The 21980-nt window shown below is 35.4% G+C and overlaps 2 protein-coding genes across 3 annotated transcripts in view; both read left to right on the top strand.

The window, feature by feature from the left end:
- Nucleotides 1–754: 754 nt before the first annotated feature.
- Nucleotides 755–16992, top strand: LOC135225600 (transmembrane 9 superfamily member 2-like). 2 transcript variants are annotated; one of them, XM_064264896.1, is made up of 15 exons: nucleotides 755–1070; nucleotides 5491–5558; nucleotides 6857–6953; nucleotides 8044–8179; nucleotides 9361–9482; nucleotides 9746–9869; nucleotides 10305–10447; nucleotides 10731–10907; nucleotides 11411–11555; nucleotides 12489–12666; nucleotides 12823–12982; nucleotides 13311–13574; nucleotides 13766–13937; nucleotides 14782–14899; nucleotides 15466–16992. In XM_064264896.1, exons 1-14 carry the CDS (start codon nucleotides 945–947, stop codon nucleotides 14847–14849), a joined length of 1980 nt encoding a protein of 659 aa, XP_064120966.1. In that variant the 5' UTR covers nucleotides 755–944; the 3' UTR covers nucleotides 14850–14899; nucleotides 15466–16992. The 2 variants fall into 2 exon arrangements, with proteins under 2 accessions (XP_064120966.1, XP_064120965.1); XM_064264895.1 differs by having other exon boundaries at nucleotides 10728–10907.
- Nucleotides 16993–21143: 4151 nt separating this feature from the next.
- The window catches only part of LOC135225599 (proline-, glutamic acid- and leucine-rich protein 1-like), a 38058-nt gene continuing 37221 nt past the window's right edge, over nucleotides 21144–21980 (top strand). Inside the window, exon 1 of the transcript XR_010317036.1 lies at nucleotides 21144–21269. The gene's annotated coding sequence lies outside the window, so the exon portion shown is untranslated. The remainder of the gene's footprint in view (nucleotides 21270–21980) is intronic.

The raw sequence follows: 21980 nt of genomic DNA, 5'->3' as shown, positions 1-21980 counted from the left end.
ATATATATATATACATATATATTATATATATATTATATATTATTATATATATATATATAAATATATTATATATTTACTGAAATCAATTGTCAGGTAGATAAAAGATAGATCGCTTCCTACTGAATTCCGAAGGCTAAAATGCATAAAGGAATGCCATTGATTCACAATAATGACGTGCTATCCATTGAAGTTTACTGTGCTTATCTGACTGCATCTGTCTAGTAATAAAAACGACATATATCTAGCTGCTCTGGTCAATTTTTAACGTTGAATTTTGTTGCATAGGTTGTTGACGTGGGGAAAATTATTCGAATGAAATTGAATTACTTTGAACAACACATATATTTAAATTTAGATTTATATAGAAGTTTTAACGTATTATTTTACCAATAAAATAATTTTAAAATTCAATATAGAAAGCAATTAAGCTGACTTTTGCAATATTGCATCCTTTTCAGTCTTAAAGATAGAGACGAAGCCAGAGTCATTTCGTTAGGACGTAGCATTTACGTTATGCATATGTTTCCTTGTCATTGATACCAGTCCTGGATTGGAAATAATCCTATTCATTTTATTTTTATTGTACCTACTGATGTCGCACGTCATTGGCGTAGCCTCGGATGTTTTATATGTAGTTGTTTTTATATTTAGAACTGTTTTAGGGTGTATTTTTTTGCTAAATAGTTGGAGAAATTCGAACAAAATCCGGCGATGACATTAGAGGACAGACTATTATTATGGATTCTGGCAACACCGTTACCCATCATGCTCCGGTTAGACGTGTCAGCGATAACACTGGAGTGCCAGATCAACAACACACCAACCTTTCTTCCGCCGTTGTAGAAACCTCTCGAAACCTGACCCTGACGAGGTCTAATGTCTCTAGAAAGCTCGTAGAGATTTGCCTGCACCTATTCGACGGCGAGTGAGGAGAAATCACCACCATGCTGAGGAGAATTACGACGCTGCTTCTCTTATGGGGCGCCCTGACGATCGACGCATTCTACCTGCCGGGATTGGCCCCTGTTAATTATTGTGCCAAAGGGACGGAAATCGAGGCTAAATGCCAGGTGAGTCATGTCCCCACCTACCTATTTAATTAATTGGGTTATTAACTAACTCATTTTAACGCAGGCATTAAATTACCTGGCTTTCCCGTCGTCTCAGGTAAGGGTTTTAGCCCACCGTCATCCTCCTATGGGTGGGTTTGGCTACGGCAGGCAACTCGGCCCTATCCCGTAGGATGTCATCCTATTATCCGTAATATCCCGAAAGTCATCGGATCCTACATTGTGGACATCCAATATCCTTGGCTATTATAGGCTAGACTTCCCCTTAACCAAGTATCTCTGCTATTTTAATAATAGCTTAACCTACACTAGGTTACGTTACCCAAGGCTACCCAAATATGAATTCTGTCAAGCCCATTCGGAATTTGAAGTGACCTGACCCACGTTCCCTTCCCAAGATAATTTCATAATTCAATTTCACAATTTTGTATCGCTTTGAAACTCATATACCACAGTTCTAGGCCAGAGCTTAAGGCTATGCCGCTTGTTGGACCAAAAAGCGTGTTACCTATAATTCTGGCCAGTCTAAACGTCATTAGTCTCCCGCCGCGATGGTCTGGAAATCCCCATAGTGTGCTTTTTCTCAAAATCATTTCGAGTATCATGCCTACCTCTCAAGGGAAGTTTAGGTAGCCTAGCCTAGCCTAATGTCTGAGGTACTGGCCTTTCTGTAGTTTTCGCCAGTGCACGATATTGCACGTGACTTGCAAATTCCTATTGCATGAATGAATTCATTGTTATCACCAGGAGATTAATTATAATTATTTTTGTCAATTTTTTTCCTTATAGAGAGCTATTGAATATTTAGGTATGCAGGCCTGTTAAATGATAGATTATGACGTCTGATGATTTAATGTCCTTTTTGGAGTTGCTACCGATGAACTTGAGCTACATTGATATTAAAACTAAGTATTAATAAGAATAAATACTTGTGAATGTATATGAACAACCAGCTTGACGAGGGAATCAGAGCTCCACTGAAATTGAACAGCTACTGCATTTATCCCAGTTTTGCAGGTTATATTACACAAGCATCCCTTAGTGTGTATAAAAGACTTGGCTGCACAATATTTTTCTTGAGCATTTGATAACTGACAATATACATAAGAGGAAATAGTATAGACTGAAGTCATTGCATAATTTTTTTCAACTTCTTAAAAGTATACAGCATTTTCATACCACCAGCATTTAACGTACTTGTTTCACTTTTATATGCCTTTTTCTTCATAATTTTTTCTCTGTAAATGATAAGTCATTATCATCACTCAAATTGTAGAAAACAAGAGACATGATTAACTCAGACAGAACTTGCAAAATGTCATTATCTTCTATACTAATAAAAAATGTAATCTCCTAGGACATTAGAGTACTGGCTATTAACTAATCCAGACTGTTTTTACAAAAACAATATGTCTATCATCGTATGAAATGTTGCAAAAAGATTTGTTTGAAAAGAAAAATATATCAATATGTACTTCTTTTTGCCCAAAGAGGCTACAATATCTAAACCTAGTACAGCTAAGTAGTCAAATTGCACTCTCTCATGATTTTAGTTTCCTCAGTGATCTAAAGGTTTGTTTTAAATATGTTTATGCCATTGCTTACCTGCTTCAGTTTATTCATAAATCTGCATGACTGTTGTTCACTCTGGTAAATTATTTTGTTGACATTAATAAATGCTATTACAAGTGGGCAAGTCTGGTGTGAGTTATGATCACCATAGGCCTCTATACACTTAAAGCAACAGTGGTCAGAGAGAGAACGGTTTACTTCTTTCTCGCCGTTATCTCTATATTAAGGGGTCAGTTGCCTGATGTGCCTTCTCCACTGCCTTCTATCAGAGGCATCATCCTCCACCAACATCAGCCATGGTTTATTGTATAGCAAAGGGGTTTTTTACGCTGCATGCTGTCATCAACCACAGTTATTGGCGGCGGGCCTCACCTTTGACTAAAAAGACCACCTGCAAGGTAGCAATTTCTACAGTTGTCGGCATTGGGCGTAGCCTTTTACTAAAAAGTAAGACTACAAGGCAGAAGCTGTCCTTTTAGACACCTTTTATGTCACGGGGGTTAAGAGAATGGTTCACTACTTAGGCCAATTTACTTTGTGACTTACGTTTTGAATTGCCATTCATAACAAATGTCAAGTTGACAGACTATAGCTTCAAGCCTCTATCGATTTCTGTTGACACTTACAGATAGTGTGAGTGGGCAAGTTGGATAATGATTACATTGCCTAACAAGTAATAAAAAAAAAATGTCTAACTTATCTTTAATTTAATGTTCATGTAAGAAATACTGAATTTCCTCAGTTAAAAAAGTGGAGACTTGGTCCTATGTTTTGAAACTTTAGACAGTGGAATCACATAATTTTTTGCTGATCCACAACATTCGATTGTTATTCTCTCCCTCTCGCTCTCATCATTCCTATCTTGTTCTCTCTCATGTTCCTCTCTCTCTTTTTTTTTTTTTTTTTTTTTTTTGCTCATCTTCCGTCAGTGGGCGAGGAAATCCCACAGTGCTCCAATGACTGTATGACTAATGATAAATTTTTGTTGCTAGTTGAGTTGAAACAGAGAATACGTTAGGTTACGAGGCATCCCTGTATTTTGCACTCTTGTTCATCTATCTGGGTCAGGTTAGCTTAGGTTTGTTGGGTTCAGGATGGAAACAGTACTTTAGGTTATCCATTTAAACTTCTCCTTCATCATACTTCCTAATTACTATGGTGATTGCTCACACGAACTATTGAATTTTCTGACTGTATGTTGTCATTTATGCAATTATGGAGTCCCTTAGAATTAATATAGGTATATGGGATAGGTTAAGGTCTTTGAAGCCCCAAATATATTTCAGGAGGAATCATTCACTGTTACCTAACCTAATATACTCAGTGACCTGAGCTTGACATCCTTGCATACCCCTGGGGATAGACCAGCACCACTATTTACAGTATGTGATGTAGAGCTGTGCCTCTACATAGGTATTCATCCCAAGAACAATATGGGATGAGATCTGTAAAATTTGAATAACACTCCAATGATGGTGAGCTGTGATGTAGTCCATGGAGCTAAGCCTCTAGGGTAGGTAAGAGGCAATTGCCAAGTTTTAACTAATAGGCCAATCTAAGGTGTAGTGTTTGTCAACATTGGGCCAGTTTTATTTACCTCTACTTACATTAGCAAATGATATGCTATGCAAGCCTTTATCAGTTTCATTGAAATAGACTGAATAATGAATTCGTACCACAAGCATAGGGATCCATCTCAGATGACTAATTAGTGATTTTGCTTTTATGTGGGTGTAAACTTGGAGTAATAAGTGGTAATGAAAAGTAGTGTAAAGCACTTCTGAACGAAGACAAACTAGTTACGTTCTGGACGGCCATTTTTATGCTTAATTGGTTATAAGTTGGTTACTAGTAGTACGCTTTATACCTATTTAAGTACAGTATGATATAGTCAATACAGTGCGGTATATATGTACAGAATTTTGCGCTCTGAACCCAATTTTATTTGCAAACCCATTTGTTTGTGAGTTGAATGTTTGTAAGTAGGGTGGTGTTTGTAGTGAAATTTAAAAATTTCACTAAATGTTTATTACTTAGCGGTTCCTGTAGCATATCAGACCTTTATAGTGCATGATCTGTAGACTACTGTACTTCTACACAACACCTGTGTGCATATATAACAGGTGCTGTAACTGTATATTTTCATGATGGAAATCCAAATCTAATCAGTCAGATCAGCATGAACCGGAAAATGCTGATAATATGACCATGTGTTTTCATAACAAAATCATCCCAGAGAAAATAGGAAGATGCATTGTTTCATTAGAATTGGTCGCATGTATAGAGACTAAAGTATTTGGAGAGGATGTCACTTTCCATCAGTTTTTTCCCCACATAGCTCTCACAGTTACTAGACATACCATGCTAGAATTTTTATCTGTTCAGTTTGACAAATCCTTTGTACGACGTACAGGCAGTCCCCGGCTTACGACGTTCCAGGGTTATTGCGCCCATCTGACGGAAGAAATAAGACTCCAAAAATGCAAAATAGTCAATATTTGAAGGTTTTTTTGATGCAAAGGGCAATAAAAAATGCAGTTTACATAGTTTTTAATACACCCAAAGTATTAAAAATAAGGTTTTCACAGGGTTTTTGACGATCTTCCAGCTTACGGCGATTTTTGGCCTGCGACGCATCTCAAGAATGGAACCCCTGTCGTTAGGCAGGGACTGCCTGTACAATGTGAATCCGTGGTTAGGGTTATTGTTATTTCTGGTACAGTCGGTGAAGAAGGGTTCTTTTTTTCAGCATCATGGCCAGTGAATGCCTCATTAATTTAGCTGTAGTTTTTCTGAAATTATGTATTTATTATATGGTTATTCTAATACATACATTCTTCATTTTCAGTCTGAGGTTCCCTTATATGTAAATCGTCTGAATTCAGAGGAGTCTGTGATACCATATGAATATGAACAGTAAGTATGTTTCAAAATTTGTTAAGTTTCCATGCATTGTCTTCAGATACTAGATATATTTGTTGAAGTATAGCGGCATTTATAACAGTTATGAATATTTTATGGAGAAAGTAAAAAGGATTTTGAAAGCTTAGGAGTACATATAGTAGTATGAGAGATTTGATGTTGACTTCATGGCAGTTTTAAAATAAGCAGTATCGCAGTACAATCTGATTGTGGTGGTGACACCAACATTTGAGTTTACTGATTTCCACACACCTACATTTCATTTGTATATTCGTCTATCGATCTTGTTGTTTTAGGTTAGATATTTTTTTTTTTTTTTTTTTTTTTTCATGGGGGAAATGTTTTGTGAAGTTGATAAATCCAAATTAGCTGCAATAATAAAATGCATAATTGTCGTTTTTACTGAATGTCCCAACACTTATGAAGTTCCTACCATTTGCAGCCAAAGGTTTATAATCAAAGGTTTATGGATTTTAAGAAATGTATTTCAATTTATTCATTTCGATGAGGATAGCCAGCGGAGTCAGTTCATAGTTGTGTGAGGGTTTTTATCATTTGTGTGAAGACATATTGTTAATTCATTAAGGTATTTCAAACATTTGTCTAGATTTTAAGGATTTTACAGATATTGCAAAGGTAACATAGGTAGCAATCGCGTGAGGTTAATGTAGGAAATTTTTTTATTTTATTTTCCAACTATACTATTGGTTTCTCAGAAATGTCATCCGTTTTTTGTAATAATTAAAAAGCATGACTTAAGGCTTTGTTCTTTTTTTTTTGTGTACAGTGATTTTTTTCTTGCAATTTGTGCTGTTATTTGCTCAATAACCACCAATGTATTTGTCATTACGTTTATAGCTCCCCAGAAGTACAGTACATTTCAAAACTAACCAACAAATTAGCGTTTTGTCTATTTAATTTTCTTTGTTCACTTTCACAAGTACAGTCACTCATATAAGTTCGTGGATGTCCGGGTGTTTGAGAGAGATCTCCATTTCACCCCTTTCTGGATGAAAGGTGGCTGGGAGTACGAAATTGGCCAAATGTTAGACTGCTTAGCTCTGCTGTAGAAAGTTTCGGTGTGTGCCCGTCTTAACGTCACTATACAGACCCATTGTCCAGAAAGGGGTTGGATGGAATTGAGCTTTATGACCGGAGACATCCATGAACTTATATGAGTGAGACTATACATGTGACATATTTTTTCAGTCGGTTAGAACACCATTCAACTGTAGTGATCTCATTGTGTGATGCACTTTCATGACTTGTTTTTTTTTATTTTTTTATTTCAGCTTTGATTTCTGCAAAGACAGTGGTAATGATGAAACTGTTGTTGAGAACCTCGGTCAGGTAGTGTTTGGTGAAAGAATCCACCCATCGCCGTACAAGGTATGACCCCATATTAGCCTTAATTTTGTAGTTGTTTATGTTTTCTGTAGTAAGCTATTTTCCAAAAATGAGGTTTGCTTCAGTTGAAAACAGATAAAAACACGACAACTCTCAGTGCCACATTCTCTTCATTGCCTTGGTTAAGATGCGTTCCACTTTTCTTTTCTACTGGTATGTAACATATACCGTACTCATACAGATGATTCTTTAGGAGGACATGATGGCTCTTACATGCATGCTTAATAATGTGGGGATGTATTGTTTTAGCACTGCTATTTCACCAGCATGGGTGCTGTAGGTTTCACTATGCTTTCTACCAGGGTATCTGAATTTCAAGTTGAGTGGTTAGCTTACCGTTTTAAGTTCTTACTCCTTAACCAAGTCTGATAAAACTTAAGGTTCTTGTTTGCTAACCTAACTGCTTATGGTTATACCCTTTGCAGTTTCTTCTACTTTCCTGTGATTGTAATTCATTACATACATTTCTTTGTTTAAACCCAAGAGTTCTTTGCTTTTTTTTCTTCTTTTTTGTCTCACTCCCAGAAATCTAACTTATTTTTAGGTATAGTATTGAACTTTCAAGGGAATATGTATTTACCAACTATGCAAATACATCTTGCTGTAGACATGAGTTTTGACCGACTAAAAACTATATTGTTATTGGAATGATAAAAAATAAAGCATAAGAACATTTATCATATTTTTCCTCCCTTATATATCAAGGTATTAACAAGAAATTCCCTGCCAGGTTATAGAAGTAAATAAACCATTTCATTCTCACAACCACATTTTTATCGTGTGTGTATCTAGACACTCGGTATCATTCTATAGAATTTGTTTTTTTTGCTATGAAGCCAGCCAGATAGATTGAGAGGTTCTCCTGAATGTTTTCTCTTCATATTTAAATAGGTTTTAAAACTGTAAGCCTACCTTGGAGCCCATTGTCATAAGAGGCCCTACTTTTGATATTGGCATAGGGGAAGGCAGTGCATTGATTATCCCAGTTCTTTTGCCTTTATATATAATTTTTATGTGTGAATGAAAACCATGTAATTTTCAGAACCTGAATTGTTGTGTTTAATATTTCTAGGTTGAGTTCATGAAAACAGAGAAGTGTAAGGTGGTTTGCACCAAAGAATATGATCCCAAAGTAAAAGACCAGGCATCTCTTCTAGCAGAGTTGAAGAGGGCCATGAATCTCAACTACTATCACCATTGGATAGTGGGTATGTGCATGTTCATGCTTTCACAACCACGCACTGGGTAGTGTTATGAAAATCTGCTCTCGCGAAGAGCAAGTTGTACACACTATTTCTTTATTGTATACTTCGTGTATGATGGTTACGGTGAAGAGGGGATATTTTGTCAGCTGCCTGCAAGGATTGTTGAGCTGCATAAATGCCTGAAGGTTATGTTTTTTGGCTTGAAATATTACGAGTTTATTTGCAAGCATGATGCTGTTTGCTCAAACCTGATAACGGAAAGAACTTAACAGCAGTAAGAAAGTCTTATAATTACAATAGAAAAGTAATAACTCCCCTAGACATTGGAATTTGTATGTAGACTGCTTGCTTCCACACCTAGGAATCATTTGTAGCGAGAGAAATGTAGAGCTCCTCCCTAAACAGGAATGAACTGTTAATTATCAGAGTAGAAATTATTCACTAGAAAGCCAAAAATAAATTATATGCCCTAGAAAACATTACCAAAAAAATGCTCTTCATAGCCAGAGAAGCAAGCTTTGCCTTTTAGTGAATGCTTGCATAATCACCTAATCAATTTTCCTTTTGTGACTGTTTTAAGGTTTTATGAAAAAGAACATTGATAAGTTCAAATGTTCTCACAACTTTTTTGTAGTTGTAGGTTACTTAAAAATTTTTGTTTACTATTATCCCAGAAATGCTTTAGGACAGCAGATTACATATTAGCTGTAAATGCTGAAAAATATGCAATCCCTACTAATGAGGACAAAGCAGTCAGAGGTTCATTTTCTGTGAGGAGGACAAATAGATCCACAAATAGAATGAGTAGTTAGCATTTCTGAAGAGAGGAGGTCTTCAATAAGTTATGACACAGTAGTTGCAATTTCAAGGTGCACAGGAGTCATTTTGCATTATCCTTTCAGCTTCATTGCTTTCTGCTGTTTACTTTTACTTATGAACCCAACTAGTATTTGACTCATTTGCAGTAATTTATACAAACTTCTAATCAGCCTGGGCAGAGTCAACAAATCGTGAAACTTTTTAATATTAGTCAAAAAAAACTTGGATGCATCCCATGACTGTGTTAATTTTGCTTTTCAAAAAAAGTCTCAAAATGAACATTGTCTCTGCAGTGCCTGATTATGAAAGCAAATCAAACGGATTTTGAGTACATTAGACTTTGCTAAGTAGCTTTGCATTTTCAGATAATATGCCTGTCACTTGGTGTTACATAGTAGAAGGCGGAAGCGTGTTCTGTGCAACCGGCTTTCCAGTGGGTTGCTATGTTGACTCAGCAAGACGACCTAAGGATGCCTGTGTTATGGATGTAAGCATTTTTCTTCTTATTCTCCTTGAGTTTTTCCTGGAATATTTTGCATGCTTGTTTATTTGTAATGATTGAAGAGTTCATGACAGTTAATTGTGCAGATCTAAACCATTCCAAAGTGAGGACATTGAGAAATGCATAACAAGTTGTTGTGGTTTAGTTTGAATGTCTGCCATGTGCGAAAAGGAATTACACTACTTGTTCGTGCTTGTTATCTAAAATATTCTTTGTATTTATCCTTATTAACATTTTGCCCTCCGCAGAAACGATACACTGATGCAGAAACGTACTACTTATTTAACCACGTTGACCTGAACATCACATATCACAGTGGAGAGTCCGAAGATTGGGGAAGTGCACTCCATGGATCTGGTGGCCGCATCCTTTGTGAGTGCTTTTTATGTAGTTGAACATACTCCATCTCTTCAGAATCATTGTCCAAATCAGAATCTACTACTTTGTCGTAAATTATTTAGAATAAAAAGTTACCTTGGGTCTCATGTGTAAAGTTGAGCATTCTTGCATCATGATTAAAGAATGCAGACTAGAAACATATATCTCTAAAGACATTGTGTATTATTCACATAATTTTATCAAATGACTGTTAACAATTCTGATTGGAATAGATTATAGCCTTTTCTGACGAGTTTTTTATGCAGTGTATTGTGCACACTTAGTTTTTCATCTGTTTACAACTAGTTGTATGTTAGGTTACTCTTTTGTTGGCCTACCTTTGAAGAGTTATTTTATATTCCCAAAAGTCAAATTCTAGAGGATGGACTACTGTGGATGAAGGCACTAGGACTTTTTATTACATTTCAGCTGTGCGTGTAACCCCACGTAGCATCAAGCACAAAGAGTACGCACCAGCAGGGGAAGGTTGTGATACCCCAGAAGTTATGGCTATTCCAGATGGTGCAAAGGACAAGATCAGGATTACATACACCTACTCGGTTATATTTACTGTAAGAGACCGTCATTCTCTTTCTCTCGCATATCTTCTAGTTTAGTTCAAATTCATGGCTCCATATTAATAGCAAGGAAGATTCAGCATTCATCATAAAGCAGATTATAACATTTGTGTCTATATTTTTTCACAAGATGCTCCAAGAAGCTTGACAATGCATTTCTTCAGAGCATAATTTAAAATTAGAATTTATTGATATTAGTTGTGATTTGCCAACCCCCTCTCTGTTGTGGGGTAAATATCAGTAAATCTAACACCTACTCATACCTCCTTCTCAGAAGAGCACTGGAAACAATCGTTGGTCATCACGTTGGGACTACATTCTAGATTCAATGCCCCACACTAATATCCAGTGGTTCAGCATCCTGAATTCTTTGGTGATTGTGTTATTCCTGTCTGGTATGGTGGCAATGATCATGCTGAGAACGTTGCACAAAGATATTGCTCGCTATAATCAGGCAAGTCCTAGAGATGCGTTTTCATAGAATAGTTACAGTGTATACTTTTCTCATCAAATATTTATGTGCAAAACAATGTTGACATCCAAATTAATTGTTAACCAATGTAAATAACAGTACTTAATTTTTACTTAAGGTAATGAAAAAAATGAACACATTTGTAGTAAAGGTAATGAAAAAAATGAACACATTTGTCGTAAATGTTGCTGTAGATTTTAGCATTTCAAAATATAACCAATTACTAATTTTATATATGCAGTTCAAGTTTTTATAAATCCAAAACAAATTAGCCTAGTGTTCTTTGTTATTTATGTTATGGATGTGTTCACGGCAAGCACCACTACATTTTATAGTCCAGCCCTTGACTCGTTTACTTAATGCATAAAATATTTGCTCGGAATGAACATCAACTTTTGAAGCATGTAGAGAGTGTTTAATACTTGAATGCCCTTTTTGTCAGTAATATTGTTTACCCTGACGACTTGTTTTGCATACCAATCCAGATTGAAGCTGGGGAAGATGCCCAAGAAGAATATGGTTGGAAGTTGGTGCATGGAGATGTATTCAGGCCTCCTCGTCGTGGAATGCTCCTTTCTGTGTTGGTTGGCTCGGGCGTTCAAGTCCTCATCATGACGCTGGTCACACTGTGTATGTATACTATGTATACTGTACTGAAAGCACTTTTGATAGTTGTAGGAAGGAGAAAAAGGATTAATATTTGCCACTGGTTACTTGCAACCTGGATGTTGAAACTGTCATTAAAGGGAATTTCTTTCATCTGTTATTGCAGTTGCTCATAACTGTTTTCTGGAATTACATACCCTGTATTGTAGAATGACCACTCTCTCTCACTGTTGTAAATAAGAATGAATCGCAGAAACTGTCCCTAGTGTTCCATATATTTGACATTATTGTTTTTAAAACAAAGCCATCTGATAATTGCAGAAATTGTACCTTACTTAGAGAACAGTGCATTGATGCTGCTTTATAACCTTCTGTAAACCCAAAGTATGCTTAAAAATGGTAAATGACAGATGAAACTTAAAAGATTACCCCTCCATACGATTGATATCCACAGGACAGTTGTAAAACTGTTGATAAAAGGCTAGTTTTGTATACTGAGTTGACCCTTTCAATGGCTTATGTTTTTAAGTTCCTGTATTCAGTAAACATTCTGTTATTAGTTACCCCACTTGACAGTATGTGTCAAATGGCTTTCTTAGTATGGATTAGAAATTGTAACCTAATGTTTTTTTCATGATTATTTTCCTGAGTTTGTTGAATTAAGTTCTCACCTAACAAGTTATATTTGTTTAAAAGGGGTTTAACAGAACTGAAGTTTATTATTATTGAAATTAAAATAATTTCTTCAGGTCAGCTCCATATCTCAGTGGTCTGGTTACATAGCTTATTACAATTAATATTAAATCTCTACAGATGAGCCATTGTTCTCTAAAAAGAAATTTGATATGTGAAGACATTGGCAATATTAATTTTTGAATTTGGTGACCTGTTTAGGCCATAATCATTATCATGCCGTCGTACTGTACATTCCAAAATTATTATTTGAATAAATTACAGTGTTTGCCTGTCTCGGATTTCTGTCACCGGCAAATCGTGGAGCACTTATGACCTGTGCGATGGTGCTGTACGTTTGTCTCGGCTTCCCTGCCGGCTATGTAGCAGCTCGTTTATACAAAAGCTTTGGAGGAGAAAAATGGAAATCAAACGTCATTCTCACTTCAATGCTTTGTCCAGGGTAAGTTTACACATGACTTCCTTTGTCTCTAGGCTTGTAAGATGTTGGATCATAATTGTTTAGGAATGTTGCATTGTATTTAGTTCTCAGTGATTTGATTCCTTTTAAGTCGAATTATCACATACTTATAGGTGAATAAGAAATTTTTCTTTCCAGAATTGTCTTTGCACTGTTCTTTGTGATGAACCTAATTCTGTGGTACAAGGGCTCCAGTGCTGCTATCCCATTCACCACTTTACTTGCCCTTTTGGCTCTGTGGTTCTTGGTGTCAGTGCCGCTCACTTTTGTGGGTTCTTTCTTCGGTTACAGAAAACGAGTAAGTGTAGCGTTTAAGATGTTTTGTTGACTTAGGTTTTGTATACTGTCTTTATAGGTACATCTTTAATACTATATATTTTTTTTTTAAATGTTTGAGTTATAGAATGCAATCTTACTTAACGTTTGAGTTAAAGAATGCAATCTTACTTTTTTACAACTCAAGCTGTATTGTTAGTGATAGAATTTCATTTTATTTTTCATTATTTTAATAAAAGATACCAAGTACAATAACTGTAATACTTTTGGACGACACTTAAACTTTTAATGTTTAGTAATCTGGATTAAGGCTTACATAACCTAATGTATGTATAAATTTACTTTTACAGTGCTTAGAAAACCCAGTTCGTACCAACCAAATTCCCAGGCAAATTCCAGAGCAGAGTGTTTATACGCAGCCCCTACCTGGCATCATCATGGGTGGTGTGCTGCCTTTTGGATGCATTTTCATCCAGCTCTTCTTCATTCTAAATTCCATCTGGTCTTCACAGACCTACTACATGTTTGGCTTCTTGTTTTTGGTGTTCCTCATTTTAGTCATCACATGCTCAGAAACCACAGTTTTGCTGTGCTATTTCCACTTGTGTGCTGAGGTAAGAAGGACATTGTTGCAGGAGTCTGTTTCATGTCATGTACTGGAATACTGTATTTGCTTTTATGTAGTCACTGAAATATTTGAAATTTTAATGTATTAATCACACGAATTTCGTGGTCTATGTAGTCTAACGGCAGCCTGTATAATATTTTGATGATGGATTCTTTTTCTCTTAAATACATCCCACAGGATTATCACTGGTGGTGGCGTAGCTTCTTGACATCAGGATTTACAGCTTTCTACTTATTTGTTTATTGTGTCCATTATTTTGAAACAAAATTAAATATAGAAGGCGTTATATCAACTATGCTGTATTTCGGATATACTGCAATCATGGTCTTCCTTTTCTTCCTTCTTACAGGTAAGTCTTCAAGTTTGTAAGATGTTTTACCTACTGATTATTTTATGTCATGCACTGAATAGTACAGTTTTCTTAGTTGGTCGATACAGTTCAATCACCCATTGTTTTCAAATCAAGTTTGTACAAAACTTTAGTTTTAATAGTTTGATGATTTCCTGAAGCCCCGGCTGCTCCTTTTTAGTATTCCAACCAAGGTGGCCAAGTTCTTGAACATTATCCATCTCTTATCATCTAATGTCTTTTCAAGGATTGTTAAATTGTATGTTACAAAGTAACCCCTAATTCAGTGTTGTCCAAACTGAGGGTACGCAACATAGATCATGAGGGTACGTGAACAAACAAGGAACACACACACACACACCAGAAACATCCCGTCAGTGAACAACAGCCTCACATCTAACATTGTGTTAAAGTAATTTTGAAGCATTTTGTTATTAAATCATTTTTATTTGTGTAATAAATTTGAATTTATGGACCAACACTCCTATAATGCAGTCTTTTCATAAATAATATACTATTTGCATGATTATCCTAAATAAAACTGAGTTTGGTCAGCCATGGTGAGCTAGGGGGGGTTTACGTTACAGTAGGAGAAGGTAATAAAGGGTACAATAGGCGAAAATGTTTGGACGACAATGCCGTAATTGAACATTTTGGTATGTAAATATTATCCTGAATATTAGGATATTTCTTTTGTGATGGCAGATTAGCAGTTAACCTTAGGTGTCTTACTGAAACTGTTCATGAACCTTTTCCTGTAGTGTAAACATAAGATCAGAGTATTTTTTTTGTTTTACTGTATTTTTCTGGTCTGTTTGTAAATGTAATTTTTTGCTCTTTCCAGGAACTATTGGATTTGTGGCATGTTTCTGGTTTGTTCGTAAAATATACAGCGTTGTTAAAGTTGATTAAGCTCCAACAGATACTTTTATTCCAGTTGCTAAAATGAAGTTATTTTATAGGTAAGTGCCATGTACTAAGTATGAATTCTCAGATGTGGCAGTATTTTTTTTTTTCAAGTCCAACCATAACCTTTTGAATTGGGAAATCCTGAGGGGGAATGTTGTTTACTTTAATAAAAAAAAATGAAACATGCACCTGTATACTGTATGGGATAATGTGTATATATTGAAGGACCTCATATTATTCTAAAAACAGAAGTTGTGAACTTTGTTCAGGACCACAGAAATGCATTTTTGTGGTCATTGTGAATTAGCTATGAAGCTTCATTTTTCTTGTTTGTCGGGGGGAAGCTCATTTATTAGTACAGTTAATGATACTTTATTGCTCATAAGCAATCACATGCATAACTTCATTATGGAGTGAGGTAACAGATTTTGTAGGATTTCCTTCTGTAATCTAATTCTTTCAAAAATTGACTAATACATTCTTTGAAGAAAAGGGCCACCAGTTGGTTTGTCATGTTTATTGATGTTTGATATGGTGACATATTGCAATTCTGTTTTGAGATATTGGCAGCACTTACTTTTTCTGTTGAACTAACTTAATTTTCTTGCTAATCTTTCAGAGAAGTATATATGCAGTAAGTACTATCGGCAACTACTGACAGGGCATTACGTTGAAGCATTAGGTTATGCAGATACCGAGTACTTGGTGAAAAGAATGAAAATTGGTCCTCTACAGCTTGAAGTAATAGTGGTAAAGGTTATATATATATATATTATATATCAGACAGGCCATTTTGTGTATAAATAAAAATGTTTTGATAAAGCTTGTCCATAATGCTATGTAAGCTGTGTGATATTTTTCTCAAGCTTCTCTACATTTGTAAATTCTCTTGGATTATGTTTGTAAGAGAACCAAAAAAGTATTCATTGGGAGCGGAGTGCCTCTCTCCTCTCATCACTTATTCCCACATAGTGGCAGTTATGTTTCCTGTGGGAAAGGACAAGGCAGACTGTGGTCTGGAGAGTAACTGCATTCATTCTCAGAGGTGCTACAACTGGTGGAAGTGTGGCGTTCATATGTTGTATTTAATACCATGAAGAAATCTTTGGGATGTCTTGTATTAGACACAATGTTATGAATCAAAGTACTGTAGGTCTAGGCTGTCTTATCTAAATATTACTGTTTTCATACCTGTAATTTTTTCTTCATTCTTAGGGAAGTTACTTCGGAGTAACAGCCGTTTCTTGTTCATATACAGGAATTTTACAGTGAAATAGTTCAGTCCTCAAGAATCAGCAGGAGAATTACTGTGAAGTGATAGGTAATTTCCCTCTCATAAGCTAGGTAATTACTGTTTGAATGCCATGACAGCCATTTTCTCCTTAACTAGAAGAAAGTTACTGTCAAGATAAACGGTAAATCCTTACATCAGCAAACTTATTTTTTTCACTTTATGGTTTACAATGACCGTAATTTTCTCTTATTACCTTGTTATGTATATAACATAAAATGATGATTTATGGCTTAGCTGTATTAGCTATTCCTGCCTTGTATGTTTGCGCACATGTGTGGATGTTATACATACTGTATTTATATATATTACTAAGGTTAATGCATGACTTTGTGTGTTTGGGAGCAAGTCCGTGATTGTTTGGCGACACTAGTTGATTGTATATATATTTTTTTGAAAATTTATGTTTTCATAGCACCATCATGTGCACAAGTGTTTTGAGGAGTGACTCTTGAAGTTGAATGTTTTATGTCATTTTATTTATTGCTTACTTTAAGGCAAGACAAGAAAAAAGCAGTGCTGCCTGGAATTGGCATTCCATTGTACAAATTATTTTTTCCTCTTAAGTTACTTCTGACTTGAATCAAATGGAATAAGTTTTTACACTTTCATTGTCACTCACCATTAAGGATATCATTTGCAGGAACTGCTTTTTCATTCCTTATTTGCCTAGCGAAGTCCATTGTGTACTTTATATTTGTTTTACTATTTACATCAAGACTTTTAGTCCTTTCTGCTTCTTGGTCAGTTTGGTATTAGTTGGAAGGTTATAATAAGTACTAATACAGTGAAGCCACTTTATATGATAGAAATGAAAGTCCAATGGTTTTGAAATTAAATAAATTTTTATAAAACTGTAAGTTTTTGATTGAATTTTCATATACCTGTTGTGTAGATGCAAAATGAGTATCATGCAGCACTTTGTAACACCCATTGTGAAGAGTTGTTCTCAGACAGAAGTTTTCAGGCTTAAGATTGCAGAAATGAGGTCTATGCATCTGTATGCAAATGAGGAAAACCTAGCAAGACTCCTAGATATCCATGTGGGTATACAAATTTGTCAAGTTGCAACTAAACATTTGATTAATCGTAAACGTCAACTCTATTAACTATATTACCCAAGTGTGGAAGAGTTCTTCAGAAAATGTGAGAAAATTCAACAGTGCTTACATCACCTGTAGAGTAGGGCTATTTATTGTGAAATATTCTTGTTGACCATAATTCAGTAAAGTACATAGTAGTACTTTAGTACTAATTCTCAAATCCCTTGTAAGATGTTTGAACTGCCAGTGCACCTCAAGCATCGTAGGCATTCCTCGAGGTTCTCTGCAATATCTCTTCCAGCTCCAAGCTGCAAACGTTTTCATTCTTTTACCATACCTCCATTCATATTCTTTCTTCCATTTTTCTCTCCGCCCTCCTATGTGAGGTTTTCCTCCTGTTCAACCTTTTAAAACCCCTTTACTCTCGATATTGTGTTCAGTGATGATTGTTCCCATAGGTCCCAGTTCTTGGCCTTTGGCTTAAATTTTATATTTCATTTAATTCCAAAACCCTAATGGTGACGGCTGTTTGATCTTTAGAGAAAACATTCTTCGTATAATTCAACCCCAAGGTAGTATTGTTGCCTCAACTTCAACGGTTATGTAGGTCAGTTTGTCATATGTACTCCAGATTCTGTTGACTTGATTGACACCGATTTGAGAGTAATCACAGCCTGTAAGTGCACTACTTAGAACCTGTGTTTGTTTTTGTGAGTGTGTTTTTGAATACATATTATTTGTAAATTGGTTTAGTCACCTGTTTAATTTGTCACCATTTAATGTAAACACACACTCATTCTCTTCTGCAGACACTTGGTTTGCAAGTTGGATTTTATGTTTCTCCTTGAATGTAACTTCATTTTAAATATCAGCCACGATAAAGGTTCTTAAGGTGGTTCCAGCCTCGCCTCACCAACGAGTCCTGGGTTCAATCCCAGTCGAGGGGAAGAAGTTTAGTCTTGTCACAAAGCACTCCACATTCCTGCAAAGTATAATGACCTTCATCTTAATTATTAGTGAGTATTCTTTGAGAAAAAGCTGGTTCCAGTAGTTGAAGCTTTCTATTAAGAAAATAATTACAGGTGTGTGTGGTGAGTTGAAGGGAGGTCAAGGCTGAACATTCACTCTGCCATTGGCAATACAGTAGCTTTTTCTTTCTTTTTTTGGATTTTTGAATTCTTGTTTATTAATTAGTGTGTCTGCACTGGGTGAAGGTAGGCAGACTGTTTGTAAGTGTGGAAGTGCATTGGTATTTACTAGATGTGTATTTGATTTGACTTCATTTTTTCTTTTACTACATTCCATAGTTGAGATATTGTTGCACAATATTACAAATCAATTCAATCTGTTACAAGCATGTATGGAACAATGTTTATTACTGAAAAGAAGCAAAGGAGAGAAGGAACGAAATAACTATCTTATACGGTTAGTGACAAACGTATAGAAAATTTGGCGTTAGCAAAAATAAACAAGATAACACACGTAATGACTTAACACTGAAAACTTCAAATTTAAAAATAAAAATTTTGTTTGACTGTAGGCAGGCAATGGCACACCCCCATGATGTAGAAATAAAGATTATTTGGGCACCCTTTCTTCTATGGAGCTGAATATGGCACCTAAAATAACTGTGATAGATACTTCAGTCAAGTAGGCATAATGGAAAAGGGATCTAGTATGTTGATTGTACTACTAAAAGAGTTATGATGCAAAAAGGAAATTACATTACGCATTATAAGACTTGAAGCCTTGTGTTGCTTATTCGTCAAGAACTGTCCTTGGACGTTAGTAATTTTTAAAAGATTATAATTCTCGCAAAGCCATTTACCAAAGCATTTCAATGAAGACTTCATCTTAAGTCCATAATTCGAATTGAACAGACAGCACGGTCAGTCTATTCTTTTCTCTGATTGGCTAGTAGCAATTAGGTGGGCGTGTCTTGTAGGAAATGAGTGCGTGTGTGTGTGTGTGTTTGTTCACCGTGTTTTAGACGTTTAATTAAGGAGAAAGAAGAGAGAGTCAAGAAGGATGGAAGGCAGTAGAAGGCGTGTACGGAGTGAACGCGAGAGAGAGAGAGAGCGAACTGGTTTTCGAGAGTTAGCTGTCAACTGTAATACTCCACAGTGTCAAGCACATGACACGTTACGTCAGCTGCAATAGTGCCATTACTCCCCACCCCCTTCCTCTCTCTCTCTCTCTCTCTCTCTCCACGATTCCACGGACTAGAGTAATTTAAGGCCACGAAATTATTTTTTGTAACGTTGATAAAGCGAAAGGTATTTTTTTCGAAATTCGTCATAGTTTCTCTTATTGATTACTACAGTGTTCATTCTTATTATTATTGAATCGTTTTCCTGTGTCAAACATGAATGTTGTTTCATCCTCGATTTGAACATGTCTTTGTTCCTAAATTTTACTGATTAGAAAGACTGATTTTATATATATATATATATATCTATATATATATAATATATATATAGATATATATATATATAGGATATATATTATACATCATGAGAAAAGTAGACAAAGCGTTAGACATCGTGAAATGTTTCTAATCGTCTGTGAAAATTAGACAAGGACGTCACAAAGTGTTTATAGGCAATAAGGTGGTAGAATTAGACCAATATTTTGTACACCACAAAACGAGATAGTGCGATATGATATGATTTTAAATTCCACGAAACATTTCCTTCAAGGGATCAAAAGTCAAGAAGAAAAACGTGAGGGGTAGGGGGAAGTAAGGCAGAAAGAGAAGTAGTAGAGATGATGGAGAGAGGGAGGAGGGCCACTGAGGGAAAGTAAGGGGGGAGGGGAAGGATAGAAGCCGACACAGGACCCCTCAGGAGGTCGTAATGCCCTCTAATGGCGAAGATCAGCCTGCCCCTTTTTCGTGAAACTCTAGACCGTCGACTTTTCTCTCGCCTTCATTATTTTCCGACGTGTTTCTCATGATTAGTTCCTCGTCTTGTTTACTTTTTTTCGATGTAATGTTTTTTTCTTTGTTTCTGCCGAGAAAAGAGTATTGCTTTTTTTAAGGAAAACATACACTTTGTCTATTGTTTTTCATATATGTTTCTCACGATTTCTTGTAGATTTTCTTTAAAATTCTCTTATGGACGTTTAGTTGTTTAGCTCGCTTTCATGATCTTATGTTATTCGATAACGCTAGACCTATTGATTCGTTCAGTTTTGTTAGATATGTTGCTTTGTGGGTTATTTATTCTCCAATATTTTTCGTAATATTCTATTTAGCCGCTTTGTTTTCTTAATGAAATTTTAGCTCGGGAATATTGTGATCCCATACTTTAATTTTTCTTCTTTAGAAATTCTAAATTTTTTCCAGTTCTGTTGTTTCAAACTCACTTTTCAGTTAGTAATTCTTCCGTTATGTTTAAATGTAGACATTAGTTACTTCCATTTTTGGTTTATCTTCATTGAAAACTAAACTAGAATTTCTTATCTACGGCTAGAAGGCAATAGTTGAATTATGGTCGAGAAGCAATCTCTCTCTCTCTCAATCTATATATATATATATATATATATATATATATATATATATATATATATATATATATATATATATATATATATATATAGCAAGATTGTGGAGAACGTTTTACTTTGAAAGCTTCCGAGGTTAACCTCAACCGTAGGCAGAAGTTAATGATAGATAGGACAAAAAATAATTGAAACTACAATAAAATTGTTTTACTTGTATTAGATAAAATATAAAGTTAAAGAAAAGAAGTGTATCTTAAAACACAGAGAGACCCAACCTAAAAAAACACCACTGACTTGTCCAAGTGCCTTTGGAGAAACTATGAACTGCGCAATTGCCAGTTTACTTAAATGTTACTTTTTGAACGATTTATCCAGGACAAGTTGTTATTCCGGTAAGGAAATATAGATGTCAGGTGTGGTCTAACAAAAAGACAGCACTGTACAGTATAGTCTTGGTCAATGAAAGGAAAGTTTTGTGCGAAATATGTTACGAAAGACGAAAAATTGTTTATGGTCAAACAGAATGAAGCCTGCTTTCCAGAATTCTCTGACCCAGCTTGACCTGAGAATATACACTTTGGACAGGTGAGTCAATAGCGACTGAATTAGGTAGCAACGTCCATTCATATGTATAGGCCTTTGTGTACCTATATATGTACGTAGTATATGTACGTGTTTATAGGCCTCTGTATAAAACACGAATCTGTTTTGTAGGCATATGTATGTATATGTACATGTATATACGTAGACATGTAAGTATGTATAAAGCATGAATTTGTTTTGTAGTCATATGTATGTATATGTACGTGCATATACATATACATATATAGGCCTATGTATAAAGCATGAATCTGTTTTGTAGCCCTGTGTATGTATATGTACGTGTATATACGTAGACGTATATAGGCCTATGTATAAAACTTGAATCTGTTTTGTAGCCCTTTGTATATATGTGCGTGTATATACTTAGACATATAAGTATGTATAAAGCATGAATCTGTTTTGTAGTCATATGTATGTATGTATGTATATATACATAGACATATAGAGACCTTTGTATAAAGCACGAATCCGGTTTGCAGGCCTCTGTATGTATATATACGTGTATATTCGTAGACATATAGGCATATGTATAAAGCATGAATCTGTTTTGTAGGCATATGTATGTGTATGTACGTGTACGTATATACAGAGACATATATATAGGCCTATGTATAAAGTGTGAACGTTTTACGTTTATATGTTTTTGTTTTGTCAGCGATTCCCAAGAAAGGTTTGGGGCGAGAAAATATATAT

This window comes from Macrobrachium nipponense, chromosome 13 (assembly GCF_015104395.2).
Source record: "Macrobrachium nipponense isolate FS-2020 chromosome 13, ASM1510439v2, whole genome shotgun sequence".
Classification (NCBI taxonomy): domain Eukaryota; kingdom Metazoa; phylum Arthropoda; class Malacostraca; order Decapoda; family Palaemonidae; genus Macrobrachium; species Macrobrachium nipponense.
Note: the sequence above shows the minus strand (reverse complement) of the source record. Positions and strands in the feature narration are given on the sequence as shown.

What these genes read in the sequence shown, in the direction of transcription:
- LOC135225600 (XM_064264895.1), top strand. Translation starts at nt 945, where the DNA reads ATGCTGAGGAGAATTACGACGCTGCTTCTCTTATGGGGCGCCCTGACG. An exon ending in CTATCACCATTGGATAGTGG is followed by an intron (nt 8,180 to 9,360) that starts GTATGTGCATGT and finishes TTGCATTTTCAG; the next exon opens with ATAATATGCCTGTCACTTGG. An exon ending in CCTTTTCTTCCTTCTTACAG is followed by an intron (nt 13,938 to 14,781) that starts GTAAGTCTTCAA and finishes TGCTCTTTCCAG; the next exon opens with GAACTATTGGATTTGTGGCA.